We start from the raw sequence: 14,643 nt of genomic DNA, 5'->3' as shown, positions 1-14,643 counted from the left end.
CTCCCCACCGTTCCTGCCCGCTCTCCCCCGCAGCTCCCCGCCCCGCGCTAGCCCCCGAATCTTTCGGGACGAGCAGGGAGATACTCAGCTAAGGCACATTACTCGAGCGAGTAGTGCCTTAGCGAGTATACTCGCTCATCCCTAGTAGCGACGCTTTCATCAGGGCCAGGCTCAATCGAGGCCACCTGACCTGCAGCCTGTCTGCAATTGACATTGTGGATAGGCCACAGGTACCTCAATACAAATATATATATTTTTTTAAATCCATACTGCGCATGACCGACGGTGAGCACCATACAGAACTAGCAGGTACACAGGGTCACCGTCTGGAGTCAGAGTCGGATTTAGCTGCGGGCACCCACATGCGGAATCCAGATCGCCCCGTATGAGACCGGCCTAAAGGTTTGCTGCCTCTGAATGTAAACAAGGTGTTCTCATTCACTGACAGCAAACCAATATCTTGAAAATAGTAAGGAATTGAATAGAAGTAAATACGGTCGGTTTCACATCTGCGTCAGAACCTCTGTTCGGAGGTTCCATAACTGCTTAGCCAATCAGAGCCAGCGCTCGATGTACCGATCACAGCCATTCAATGATTCATAGAGCGCTGGCTCTGATTGGCTAAGCATCACAGCGCTCAGCCAATCAGGAGGCAGGACCTCCAGGAGGCAGGGAATTGTCAATCCCCAGCCAGAAGAGATGATGAAGATGCAACGGAGCCGGACAGCGCTTCTAAGGTGATGTATTTTTTTTTTTCTATTTTTTCCTGCAGCTAGGGTTTAGTTTAGGCTTTGACAGTAGGATTTCCTAGAGAGGAAGGCTTCATAGGAAGACAAAGGCTACAAAAGTCGCGGGCATATCACGGGACACGCAAAGTTTTTGACTCCCAATGTCACATGCTCAAAAACATCGCAAATGTGAAGGAACTCATAGGAAAATATGGGCTTCACATAAATGCGAATTTTAGCATTGTCGCAATGCGTGAAAAATCGCACGACTTTGTCGCCTGTGTGAACGAGGCCTAATAGTGAGTCAATCAGTTGTGAATGACGACGGAAACGTACGATACAGAAGATTTTCGTTAATGCCAAGAACCCATGACAGATTTTCTTTGTGCTGTGAGCGAATGGGGTTTGTTAAAGCACCATTTACTTTTCTGTGGAAGTTCTGATTTGGCAGCTACAATTCCACAACAAGTCTATGGTATGATGTATTCCCATCTAACATTGAGTTGCAAGAATGCTGCCTTCCAATAGGTGGAGCTGCAGAGGTACTCCTATCGACTTCTATGGGGGTTATGGAAATAGATTAGTGTTACTATCAGGTTTGGCCAAGATGGGAACAACGTTTAAAGAAATAGTCCAATCTTAAGACACTTCTCGAATATGCACAGAAAATGCCATAAATGTCTAAGAGATGTAGACCCCACTTCCACCCCATTAGCACTCATTCACACGGGCGTATTGTCACGGCGTATTGCGCACAGGTATTTCCTGTATGTAACACGTGGTGAATAGAGGCAATGGACTTTCATTGTTCCATTTACACCTGCGTTGTAGCTGCGAGGGGACATCCATAAGAGAAATAAATCGCATCATGCTCTATTTCTCTGCGTTTCATACGGAGACCTTAAAGGGCTGCATATTGAAATTCCGCCCCTTCACAATGCATTTAAAGGGGTTGTCTCGCGAAAGCAAGTGGGGTTAAGTACTTCTGTATGGCCATATTAATGCACTTTGTAATGTACATCGTGCATTAAATATGAGCCATACAGAAGTTATTCACTTACCTTCGGGCGATTAGACGCTGAAATTAGACGGAGCCATGGAGACGGGGACGCCAGCGCAGGGAAGGTAAGTGAATAACTTCTGTATGGCTCATATTTAATGCACGATGTATATTACAAAGTGCATTAATATGGCCATACAGAAGTACTTAACCCCACTTGCTTTCGCGAGACAACCCTTTTTAATGTGGAGTCCTGGGGGATTTGAGAAAAAAAAATGTCTGAGTGCGCATGTCCGTGACATCATAATCTCGGGCATGCGTAGTGCCCATCGCAGCCCACATGCAATCTGATGGGTCTTCTGTTGGTAGAGCGTAGAGACTGCGATGAGTACAACACTGCGAGACTCACCGGTGTTGTACTCATACAGCCGTGTGAATGAGCCCTTAAGGTCACTGGTTACTTGAAGCACAAGATATCAAGGACCTTCGAAAAATACAGGAGCTTCCAATAAGGATTATATGAATATATATGTGATGGTGGAAACCACAGAAACTAAAAATAGGATTTGGCATAATTGTATAAACTTCTCATTAACCAGATAAGAACCAAACACTGTAAGCAATTGTAAATATATGACGTGGATTCAACCCCTTCACGACACGGGGTGTACAAGTCCTATGCATTTCGGGTTTGTATGGAGGGAAATCGGGAGCCGGTCCCACTTTATACTCTACAGCTGACAGCCACGATCAGAGCGAGCGCCAATTGCAGCTGTTAACCATGTACATGCCACTGTCTGTTCTGACATTTAAATTTCCCAATTGGTTATGCAGGGTTCCTGTATGGTCCCCCCTGCGATGAGATCCCTGGTTGCCGTTCGGCTGCCATGGCAGCCTGGGGCCTTCTGTTGGTCCCCAGCACCTTCATGTCTGGTAACCTATTAAGCCATGCCCGTGGCGTTGCTTGGTAGAATGCCTGTGAGATCATGGTATAACGTAATAGTATGGTACTATACTATATGATGAATCAAACGATTGCAAGTTCAAGTCCCCAAGTCCCCCTCTGGAGGATGTAAAAATGAGTAAGAGGGTTTTATTAGAAAAATTAAAAGCATTAAAAGTCTACCCGCCCCACATTTTCCCGTATTTATAATAAAGTTTAAAAAAAACAAAAAAAAAAAAACTATTTGGTATCGCCACATCTATAAAAGTCCAATCTATCAAAGAAACACACGGTGAACATCGCCCAGTGAAAGAAAAAAAAAAGATCACCACACCAGAAGCAGTTTTTTGGTCACTCCATCTCCAAGAGAAAAAATGTTATAAAAAAAAGTAATAAACAAGTGGCATGTTAATACAAGCACAATCCAAGATCCCGCACCACACTAATAACGGAGCATCAAGTATACCAGCGTGGGAGCCACACACAACGCAATATAATATCAGATCGTATATTCTGTACCGGTAAAAACACAAGAGGAGATATAATATATTCAGTATATAATATCGCATAAAAACCACAGTATTTTAATATTACATAACAAAGAAAAAATATAATAACCACAATCTAAGAAAAAAACAGCGGGGGCCTCGGAAAAGACAAGCGGTTTATAACAGCTTCTGCGTTCTCTTCTCCAACCTACATGGCGCTCAGTCAGTGCTATGTAGTGAATAGAGGAAGTGGCGGCACCGTTTCCTGTACTGCACTCAGCGATCACATGATACCCGCAGTATGACAGAGCTGCAGGGTATGCGCAGACCCCAGCCCAGCTCTGCCCATGAGTAATGTCACCACGGCGGGATGTTTTCCCATGTTACTTGGACTCCTATGGATGCCCCACCTACAGTGGAAAACTGCGAAATAAGAAAAATTGTGAATGTACCCCATATGTCTTATATGGCAACTGGGGGGAAAAAAATACTTTCAAAAATATAAAAAAAAAAAAAACACAACAATAAACACTACAGAATATTTAAAAAATAAAAATAAAATAAAACAATCCACCACCTGCAGCAACCTAAACCATCGCACTATCCTCCAGGATAGGTCCTCAATAGTAAATACCTGGGATACCCCTTGAAATCAAGAGAAAAATAACTGAATCTCACAACAAGGGAACACTGCCACCCAGTGGCCAAGTATTGCCAAGCAGCTAAACACGCTATAAACTCAAGCAGTGTTTTCTAAACTATAGTAAGACTCCGTTTACATCTGTGCCAGAGGTGCCGTTCGATGCAGATCCAGCCTAAAACCCTGGATAGAACAGAACAGCACGCTGCCTTATTTCATCCCAGAGAATGCCGGAGGTATAAAGGAAGCAGGACGGACCCCATTGTAGTCTACAGGGTGCATTCAGCACTGTCCAATGCCATCATAGGATCTGTTCAATGCAGGGGAACCCAAAAACTGGTGTGAATCCAGCCTAAAACACAGGGGCTGCAAGTAAAACATTTATTTAGGCTGCAATCAGGAACGCTATCTTTTCTCCTTACTGCACATTGATGAGGGGCAACACTCCACCCACCACCCCCCGAGACAGCTGTCTGTGTATGGATTCTGGCTCGGCTTTCAATTCCCAGTCATTGTTAAAAGGCTTGTATAAAGAGTCTAATATTGACTTGCAGGAATGCAGCCTTCCAATAGGTGGCGCTGCAGAGGTATTATTCCTTTTCCCTTATTTAGGCTGTAGTCACACGGGCGATTTTCCCGTACAAGTTCTGTAAGATTCTGAGACGGAAAGAACTCGCACAGGAAAAGAACCATGTGAATACGGCCTTGTGTTTATAGTAAAAGTTGGAACGTGGACGGCAAACACATTTATGTAAAGGAGCTCATATACGGATACAAACATGATCATACGCAGAGCGAGGTGTTATTCTACACTACTAAACTTCCAGAACTGCTAGGACAGTCCATAAAATAGGTGGGTGAGTTGAAAGGGGAAGGGGGGGGGGTGGAGGGTGCATTTTGCTGTTTTCACCAATGCACTGGAAAAATCCTCTGCAAAAATCCTGAATTTGCCCCTACCCTTTATACATGGAGCATGTACTACGGATGCAGTGACAATACACAGTGATGTTATTTACATCCACACAAAATCTGCAAGGCTTCTGAAAAACCGTTCAGGCTACAGAAGATTGACATCTCGCTTTCAAGTATCAGCCGTTTAATTCCCCAATTAGTTCTTCTCCGCTTTCCTAACAAGTGAGATGCCAGCGGCGGGCACACAGCGCAACCTCTCTATCGGGAAACAAGGCACATGACACATTGGTGGCGTGAAAGCTGTGTGGTGAACCTTAGTGCCGTCTCCACCGTCTGTTCCCAGTCCTGCAGGGCCAGCTGGAGCTTCATCTTCTTCACCAGAGCTGGGGTGAAGCCTGGATGGCTGGCGAGGATTTTGTTCATGGCTTCCAGGGCTCCAGAATAATTCTGTCGCAGCTCATAATAGTGAGCCTAGAGGAGAAAAACAGATAAATACATGAAGTGCTGAATGCGGCGCGAGCAATCTGATTCTTTCCAAATAATCACAGAGAAACCGAAAAAAAACCCCCCAAAAAACGCAGCGTCCTAAAACCGTTAAATGCACTCAGCCAGAAAGGCGACGTTTTCCTCCCATGGAGAATAAACTCTTTGCATTGCTGCAGCTCGGACAGGTGGAGGCTCCTTACAAGACGTAGGAATCATTGCAGAAAGTTTGTTCCAAAATTTCATTATACTCCATTTATACAATGGATAATGTATAGTTGCTGCAACCAGAATCAAAACACCTACAACCACCTGTCCATGCGTGCGTTACATGCTCTGCCCCAGATCACAAGACACTGATGTAACTCGGGATTAAAAGCCTTTGACATGCCCCACCCCTGATCAAATGATCGGGGGGCTATGTAGTGGAGAGAAAGTCGAAGTGTTACTTTTGCTGTTCGATATGGCGATCACGTTTATGTGCCCCTTCAGTTGTTTTCACTGCCTGTCAACTCCCCTTAGCAGCTGGCGATGGGTGCATAGTAGAGATGAGCGAGTATACTCGCTAAGGCACATTACTCGAGTGAGTAGTGCCTTAGCTGAGTATCTCCCCGCTCGTCTCTAAAGATTTGGGGGCCGGGGAGCGGGGGGGGGGGGGGGGGGGGAGAGAGGGAGAGAGAGATCTCCCCTCCTTTCCTAGATACTCGGCTAAGGCAATACTCGCTTGAGTAATGTGCCTTAGCGAGTATACTCGCCTCTCTCTAGTGCATAGACTTCTATAGACCTCACTTCTATGCATCCATCATCAGCTGCCAAGAGAAGCCAACAGGCAGTAGACAGCTGAAGGGGCACAGAGCTCGGGTAAGCGCTGCTGCCCTTTCCTTTGAGTAATCAGCGGTGGTCTCAGCACTCAACCCCCCCCCCGCGCCAATCAAAACTTTTGCCATGTTGCTCAGACACATCAAAAGGTTTTTAAGTTACTTCAGTAATTTCAGTTACTGAATAAAATTTGAGTTCAATTAGTGGAAAGTTGTAATAGTTGTTAAAAAGTCAATCTGCAAGTAGATTCCTTACCCGATACGATTGCAGCCCAATCAGTATTTTTCAAGCCCTTACCTTTCCCATCATGGCGAACACATCCATGTCATCGTGCAGGCCTTCCTCCAAGTACTTCACAGCCTTTTTGGCATACGCTTCTCTCCCACAGGTCAGATCCAGCCACCCTTTCAACACCAATCCCTGCAAGACCAGAGCTCGGAAATTCATTTCTTCCCGTCAGACAATAAAACGCATCTCTTCTAGGTCAGAAGTCGTAGGATTCTTCACAGAATCACTTGTGATGGAGTTCTGACCTCTTTCAGCACTTACATTCCCGTGGGCATATAACGCAAGGCGTGAAATAGAAGGCGATTTTTTTTTTACTTGCTGTAATGATAAATCAGCCCTTTGCTACAATTCCGGGATTTTCTTTCCTGCGATCTTCTCTTAGAACATTTTACAGGTTACTTTGAAAAACTTTGGTTAAAAAAATCCAGCCAACCGCACGGACAGCGATGGGTCCCCGGCGCTAAACTATTGGGTTAGGAGGCAGAAGTGTCTGAGTGCACACTTCAGGAGGAGTCGCATAAGAGGCTGAAGATGCAACAAATGTATTAAGAGGCTTGGGCATCTGGTGCGAATTCCTCCAGAGTCATTTCTCTAAAACCTGCGTATAACAACATGCTGGATGTAGATAATTGTAGTCCTTTATCCTTCACAGGCCGTAAGTGTAACACACTGTGGGGTCATGCAGTGTCTTACAGCTCTGGAGCCAGCTCTATGACCTGGCATACTGAAGCGTATAATGGCGCAATTGTACTGTGCATAACAGCACGCACGCTATCAGGTGCGGTACGCCTTTTTGTTTCTATTTCCTGCACCGTCACTTTATCACTATAAAAGGTGAATGGGCGAATGTGTACGTGCTCATAGAGAATAATGGGCTCCATCTCACATAGGTACGCAGCAAAATACAACATGCTGCGTTCTTTTTTGCGCAATTCCGAAATGCCAATGTCATCTGAACTGCATAAAGGCAATGTAACTGATTGCCTGTGAGTTATTGCGTGTCACACGGGCTTACAGCACTCGCGTAATGCACGGTAATCATACATCCAAATGAGCTAGGCCAAAATGCAACATATACAGGAGTGCAGCTAAACGCTCAGTAGAATGTCTGCCAGCACAGCGATCACAGATCCGAGTGCTAATATCCAGCATGATCCTCAGTAAGGCTTTGGATGGGAGTGGAGCCTAAGATTTACTTGAATAACGCCGGGTGCATCTTGAATGCACAGTGCGTGGCTGGAGCGTCAGCTGTGCAAGGAAGGACTAAGGCTGAATTTAGCCATTTTTTGACCAAAAAAAAAACAAAACAACACATGAAATATTGAACCGTTTCTTACGGACCGCAGTCGCCCGTGTGAATACAGCCTAAATGTGTCCAGTGCTCAATCAGTGCTATACCCCCTTCCTTCTAAGGAGCAGGAGGGTCTCAGAAGTCAGACTCCCACCGATAATAAAGTGACGGCACAGCCTAGCAATATGCCATCAGTTTACAAGGTGGGAGCACCCATGTGATACTCCGCAGGTTTACCAGATGTGGGTGTATTACGCCGTTGTGCTACTTACGTCTCTGTCTCCACTAGATATTTTAATCATCCTGTCGACATACTCCCGAGCTTTGTCATGGCGCTCCATGTGCCACAGGAACAGCCCCGCGTAATATAAGGCTCTGGGTCCGGCCGTCTTTCGTTGCTCTTTCAACTTCATTTCCATATCCTGAATGGCTTCCCTGTCTGGGCAGATTTAGAGTAACTTTATAAAAGGTGTCCGCACCATCACACATTGTAGCAAAAGAGAGTAAGAACACGCTTTTTGGTTTTTTCTTTTTTAAAGGAACATTTATTGATAAACATGAAATATCAAGAAATAATTGTTACAATGAAACAAAGAAAACACAAAGGCACTTCGGGATATATGCAGCGCCAAAGGACTGGAGAAAATTGCACAAATAAATGGTTAATTCTCATTTTTTGTACCCGTTTCTGTTACATTTTGTTGCAAGCTTACGAAACCGGGGGGAAATAGATTCCCTATTGGGGAATCCAGGATAAACAGGAGGAAAACACAGCGAAGAACTCGCTCAGCGTGACTAAGAACATTAGGAAGGGAAGACTACAAAGTAGAATCTCTTACACACTAGGGCGGGCAAACTAAGCTGGTATCTCTTCTGCCATTGCTGGGTAATCTGTCCATTGCCCTCATACCTTATCAGGGCAACCCTGAGCCAGATAAGTGAGCTTATAGAAGGACACCACGCTGTGACTACCCAGATCCAGGCAGCTTTAGTGGACCGCTTAGGGTGTTTCCAGTCTAGCAAAATTATTGAACTGTCAATTTATTCATACATTTCCAGGAGGAATAACTGAGGAACAGCACAAAACAGAGTTCTAAGAAAAATTCTCCATATGTGTTTTATTATCGGAATTATAAGTACTTACTTAAAGGGGTTGTAACAGAAAACACTTATCACCTATCCACAAATAAAAGTGAGATCAGTTGGAGTCTGGGCACCCCCACCAATCCTGAGAATGGGGGTCCCGTGTCCAACTCTTCTGTCACTGTGTCACCCACCTGCAGTAACAACAGATTAAATGTTCCATTCATATCACCGTGGTTCACGTAAACAGGCAAGTACAAGCCCTCGACTATCTCTGGCAGTCCCATGAAAATAAATGCGGAGGCACGACCACCTCCACATTCAGTCTGGTCCTCACTGTGGGTGCTGCAGTAAGCCTGCAGTGAAAGACAGAGGGAATGGCACAGGACCTCCGTTCTTGGGATCGGTGGGGTCTCAGTGATGAAACCCCCACCAATCAGACTATTATAGTCAGGAAAGAAAAAAGTTCTTCTTTAAGAGGTTCCAATGTGGAGGAGCACTTTGATGAAGCCCGGTGGGTCCAATTAGCTAATCAATTAAAAACACATCTACGTCCATGCATTACAATTACAGACTCGCATTTTAATTAAAACATTTTTTTTTTAAATTACACAATTAGAAGAAAAAATAAAAAGTTTCTTCTTCAGAAAATGCACCACTCTTGTCTGTAGCCTGTGTTCAGCACTGTGCTGCAATACCAGACACAGCCTTACACCAAGGGTGGTGCCGTTTCTTTTTTAACCTCCCAAATCTTTAATATTTAGCACAAATGTGTCTTTCTTACCTTGTATGTGAGAAATTCACGCATTTAAAGGCGTTAATCATTTACCACCTGCCCACAGAATAGGTGATCAATTTATGATTGCTGGGAGTCCAATGGCTAGGACTCCCAGGGAGGATGCCAACAGCGGACCTCGAGCCCTTCTAGTGACTACCCTTCAACTTACTGCCTATGGAAATAGCAAAGTGCATCACTCAGCTATCTCTGTCAGTCTCCTAGAAGCGAATGGAGCGATGATCACACACTTGCTTTGCAGCTCCATTCATTAGGAGGACTTGAAATGAGACATTTTTGTGATCCTTAAGGGTCCCAGCAGTCAGACCACTACGGATCAAACATTTATCACCTATCCTGTGTGCAGTTAATATATTGTTTTAGGGGGAAACCCCTCTAAATTAATTGCTAGGACAACCTGTTGGGAAATCAGCACCCGTCAAATAGTCCCATGTAAAAGGACCCTAAGCTATTGATGGCCTATTCTCAGTCCAAGCTCAGGACGTGATTAGCTGCTCACGGGGCCGCAGTCAGTGTGCGTGGAGCCGGAGCAGACAACTGGGTTGGTACTACGGGCACTGCTCCCATCATATTCCATTTTACTGGCACTGTTTCTACTTAATTCGGTACTTTGGACAACCCCATAGACATTGCAGCAGCCTGGGTTGGTATTGTAGGCACAGCCCCCATTGAGTTAAACCAGAAGAGTCCCTGCACATACCAACCTGAGCCAAGGAGTGTAGAGCTATCTGCTTCCGGCTCTGTACACTGCCAGCAGGATTACGGACAGCTGACTTCTGTCACCATAGGATAAAGTGATAAGTCTCATCGTTGTAGGTCTCATTGCGGAGATCCCCACCGATCCCAAGAACAGGGTCCCATGTCCCCCCTCTTCTCATCGCTGCAGGATTGCTGAACCAACCCGTAGCGACGTCACGCTGAATGGAGCCGTGGTCAGGCATGCGCTACTCCATTCCTTCCAATGGGACTGATGGAAACAGCCAACCATCAGCCCCATTGAAATGAATGGAGAGACAGAACGCATGTGGGGCTAACGCTGCATGCAATATGCCATCACCGCAGGTTGGTTCAGTGATCCCACGGTGGGAAAAAGAAAAAGGAGGCACGGGGGTCACCATTCTCAGAATAAATGGGGTATTCAGCAGTGAAACCCCCATAATGTAAGTAAGACAAGTCAGTCATGAGACGAGCCCTCTAAGACTAGACGTCTATATGCTGTGTATCCATCTGATCAATCCTCCCCGACAGCCGCCGATAGGACTATTAATTCCAACAGCAACCGGTGATGACTACCTGGATGGGAGCTCTTCTTGTGCGCGTAGATCAAAGCCATTAAAGCCGACAGCGAGACGTCCGCCTTGTCTTTTACCGCCTCCAGCTCTCGGATGGACTCGGACACTTGATCTGTGATACACAATAGGAAGCAGACGTGACATTAGTGCTGCGGCGGAGACCACCGAGAGCGAACCTCACATAGAATCTATTACCTTCCATTAACATCCCGACGGCCCGAAAAAAGAGGAACACCGGATCATTAGCATACTCCTTGAGCCCCTCGTTAGCGGCCGCCTGCACATGATGGAAGTACTTTTCCTGGCAGTAGTAATTAATTAATGCCTGGAAAGAGGAAACAATTACTGCAGCAAGTGCTTGCTAGAACTCCCCCGACCATTCCCATACCAGCAGTGGATTCTGGGTAAACTCATACTAAAAGCTAACAGGAAAATGCGTGAAAACATTTGCATGATGCATAAAACACAGAATCAACAAGCTATTTCATCTTAAAGGGGTTTTCCAGGAAAAAAAAAAACATTCTCAGGATAAGTCATCAATAGCTGATCGTCTGGGTTCCATCGCTCGGGACCCCGACCAATCAGCTGAGAAGACAGGGCAGCGCGGCAAATACACAGAAATCGTAGAGGAAGCCACTGCGCCGACCTCCGTGTAGTGGCCGGCGCTTGTAACTGCAGGCACGGCTCTCATTGATTTCAAGGTCACTTTAAGAGCGTGCTCACATGACTGTCTTTTCATCACGTGTTACGTTGTAACGAAAGTACATTGATTTTCATCGACCCGTTCACACTAGCGTTTTATGATCGCATATCATACGCGCGTACAAAAGAACGCAGTCTGTTCTATTTTACCACGTGCTACGCACAATGGAGCCCTATTGTTCTCTATGGGTGGGTAATAAATGTACATTGCGTACAGGCGCTTTATTTTACGCAACATCAGTTAAGCGACAGACCGGGCAATGAAAAAAAACTAGAACAAGTCAAAATGTGCATCGCAGCGTGAGTGAGATACGCCGTTATGCGCCGTGCAAGATCACTGCCTCACGCCGGGATATGCCTGCTCACACGGCCGTAAGAAGCTGCGTCATACCACATGTTACGCATCAGCCCGGCTGAAGACTGCTGACAGAGTGCTGTTCCCAGGTTGTAGCTAGTGGTACGAAGTGCCCAGGCCTTCAAAGGTGAAAGGTCAGCCGCATCCTCCATATTGCGGCATTATGGTTTGGGTCTATTAGTTTTGTGTTTTAACTAATCATACTATAAATTGTAGTAGAGTGGTTGTAAATTGGCGCTGTAGTTCTGCAGCCGCCGTCATCCTCAATGTAAGGCCCTATTTGTCACGCGTGGAGGTTCAGCGATGCAGCAGGAGGAGTAACCAAAATCTGCAATACTTAGACCCTCTGTCCACGGGCATTGCAAAGTCCCGTGGGAGCCGCCGCCGAATCTCCGCTGGTCGGCCCTATCTGATAGACCTCCTGTCCACAGACGTGTATTCGCCTTGCGGTAAACCGCCCGCAAATCACGCCAGCCGACGCTTTCCATAGCATTGCTATGGAAAGCGCCAGCCCCTGTCCACAAGCAGAAAATCATTGTGATTCTCCGTTCGTGGCGGGTAATTCGCAGCATGAGGGGCTGACCGGCGGAGATTCTGCGGCGGCGATCTGCCGCAGGAATTCGCAACGGCCGTGAACAGGGGGCCATAGATAGGCTGCGAATTGCCCACTGCAAATGGAGGATTGCAATGATTCTCCACTCGCAGACAGAGGTCGGCACTTTCCATAGCAATGCTATAGAAAGGGTCGGCTGGCATGATTCGCCAGCGATGGGGCCTAATGCTTGCTGCCCATGGCAATTTGAAAAGCCATCCATATGTATCCAAACAGGTCTACATGGAAAAACAGAGGATGCTCAATGTCGGTTCATTCGCCGGTCTCTGAGGTTACAGGCTTCCACCGCGCTCTGCCGTTTCAGGTCGTTGCGTACACCTCTATGTATACGGAACACGGGGTTCATTCTATCATTCTATTCACGTCTAACTTGTGAAAATGGAAAATGACTCTGCATCTACAGGCACTTGTTCATTCCACTATACGCTACACATCTCTGCTGTTCATTCCATCTCTGTATTGTAAAGGAAAATTACACATCTACTTTTGTGGCGTATATGTTCATTCCCCTATAAGCTACACAAATCCTCAGAATGCCACATCTACGGGGCGCAGCAAAATCACAGGACGCCACTAAGCTGCACATCTATCCCGCTCATTCCACACGCATCCGACACAGGACAATTATTAGGCATCTTATGAAGATGATCTGCTCATTCCACCGCTGACCCGGCCGCTAACCCGTTCGCCCCACCGCAGGCTCGGCCGCTACCCCGGTCGCCCCACCGCAGGCTCGGCCGCTACCCCGGTCGCCCCACCGCAGGCTCGGCCGCTACCCCGGTCGCCCCACCGCAGGCTCGGCCGCTACCCCGGTCGCCCCACCGCAGGCTCGGCCGCTACCCCGGTCGCCCCACCGCAGGCTCGGCCGCTACCCCGGTCGCCCCACCGCAGGCTCGGCCGCTACCCCGGTCGCCCCACCGCAGGCTCGGCCGCTACCCCGGTCGCCCCACCGCAGGCTCGGCCGCTACCCCGGTCGCCCCACCGCAGGCTCGGCCGCTACCCCGGTCGCCCCACCGCAGGCTCGGCCGCTACCCCGTTTGCCCCACTGCATACTAGGCATCTACTTTTGTGGACTATAGATTCATTTCCCTATAAGCCGTAGTTCTATTATACCCCCGCCCCATTTATTCCACATGCATCGGGCGCAGTAACATTAGTAGGCTCCTGTTCATTCCACTTTTCTCTTATACTTCTGGGGAGTACATGTTCTTCCATCTCTATTGAACCTCCCTCAGATGCGTAAACACGCTCGCCTAAACACAATGTATCTGCGAACGCCGCTTGATTGCCCCCTCGCCTGCATACATTACCGTGCGTATCTGCGCAGGCACGGCGCGTTCACATGGCACACCCCTGCCCCGAATAAATGGCTATAAAGCCTAATGAGGTCCTGATGCCGGGTTTACGCAGCGTATTGCACGTACATTTGCGCACCCCAACCCCCCCTTCATGGTGCACCAATGTGTTCTATTCTCTGCTTATCGCACACGCAACGGGCGGTGCAAATACGTTCCGCCTGCAGGAGCCTTGGGGGGGGGGGGGGGTATACATTGCACTACAAGCCACACATCCATCTCAGTAACACTGTATCCGCTTTATTTTCATTCCTTTCCAGAATGTCCCATAATATCTCGGTGCTAATAATAAACGCCATGCAAGTACTAGCAGGCAGCAGCCACTGTGCGGCGCTCGCGTACAGCCCGCAGCAGTCAGTAACAAGGTGTAGCCGGTCCCACCTGAGCGGCAGCATCAGCAGCCATAACGCCTGGACTCCGCACACAACTATGGACCACTTCTGTAGCTCCGCCCGCCGGAAGTACACTCCCGGAGCTCCTACTATGGACCAGTTCCGTAGCTCCGCCCACCGGAAGTACGCAGCCGGCGCTCCTGACAACGCTCGAAGCCCTCGGACAGAGACAACGTTGACGTGATGACGTCACAGCGCTCTTCCTTCTCCCGCAGTCAGTGGACTAGTTTTCGAGCACTAGAGGGAAAGCCTTGTATTCGCCTCGCATTATAATGTGGGGCTGTTTATGGGGTGACGGCGGGGCATGTGCTACTGAAGCAACGGTACTAATTTATTTAACCCCTTGGTCACCAGCTTACTTTTTTGCCTTAACCCTTTAAAGGGGTGGTCTCGCGAAACCAAGTGGGTCTATACACTTCCGTATGGCCATATTAATGCACTTTGTAATATACATCGTGCATTA

The 14,643-nt window shown here is 47.4% G+C and overlaps 1 protein-coding gene across 2 annotated transcripts in view; it reads right to left on the bottom strand.

The window, feature by feature from the left end:
* TTC21B (tetratricopeptide repeat domain 21B) overlaps positions 1-14,259 on the bottom strand; it is an 86,651-nt gene extending 72,392 nt beyond the window's left edge. For both annotated transcript variants that reach the window (XM_066575922.1, XM_066575923.1), the window contains exons 1-6: positions 14,170-14,259; positions 10,959-11,088; positions 10,765-10,875; positions 7,865-8,031; positions 6,311-6,433; positions 5,025-5,182 (exon numbers count right to left, since the gene is read on the bottom strand). In XM_066575922.1, coding sequence (XP_066432019.1) covers positions 5,025-5,182; positions 6,311-6,433; positions 7,865-8,031; positions 10,765-10,875; positions 10,959-11,088; positions 14,170-14,193 — 713 coding nt within the window. In that variant the 5' untranslated portion in view covers positions 14,194-14,259. The remainder of the gene's footprint in view (positions 1-5,024; positions 5,183-6,310; positions 6,434-7,864; positions 8,032-10,764; positions 10,876-10,958; positions 11,089-14,169) is intronic.
* Positions 14,260-14,643: the final 384 nt, after the last annotated feature.

The sequence above is a fragment of the Eleutherodactylus coqui genome, chromosome 8 (assembly GCF_035609145.1).
Source record: "Eleutherodactylus coqui strain aEleCoq1 chromosome 8, aEleCoq1.hap1, whole genome shotgun sequence".
Classification (NCBI taxonomy): domain Eukaryota; kingdom Metazoa; phylum Chordata; class Amphibia; order Anura; family Eleutherodactylidae; genus Eleutherodactylus; species Eleutherodactylus coqui.
This window is presented reverse-complemented; position numbering and strand designations above follow the sequence as displayed.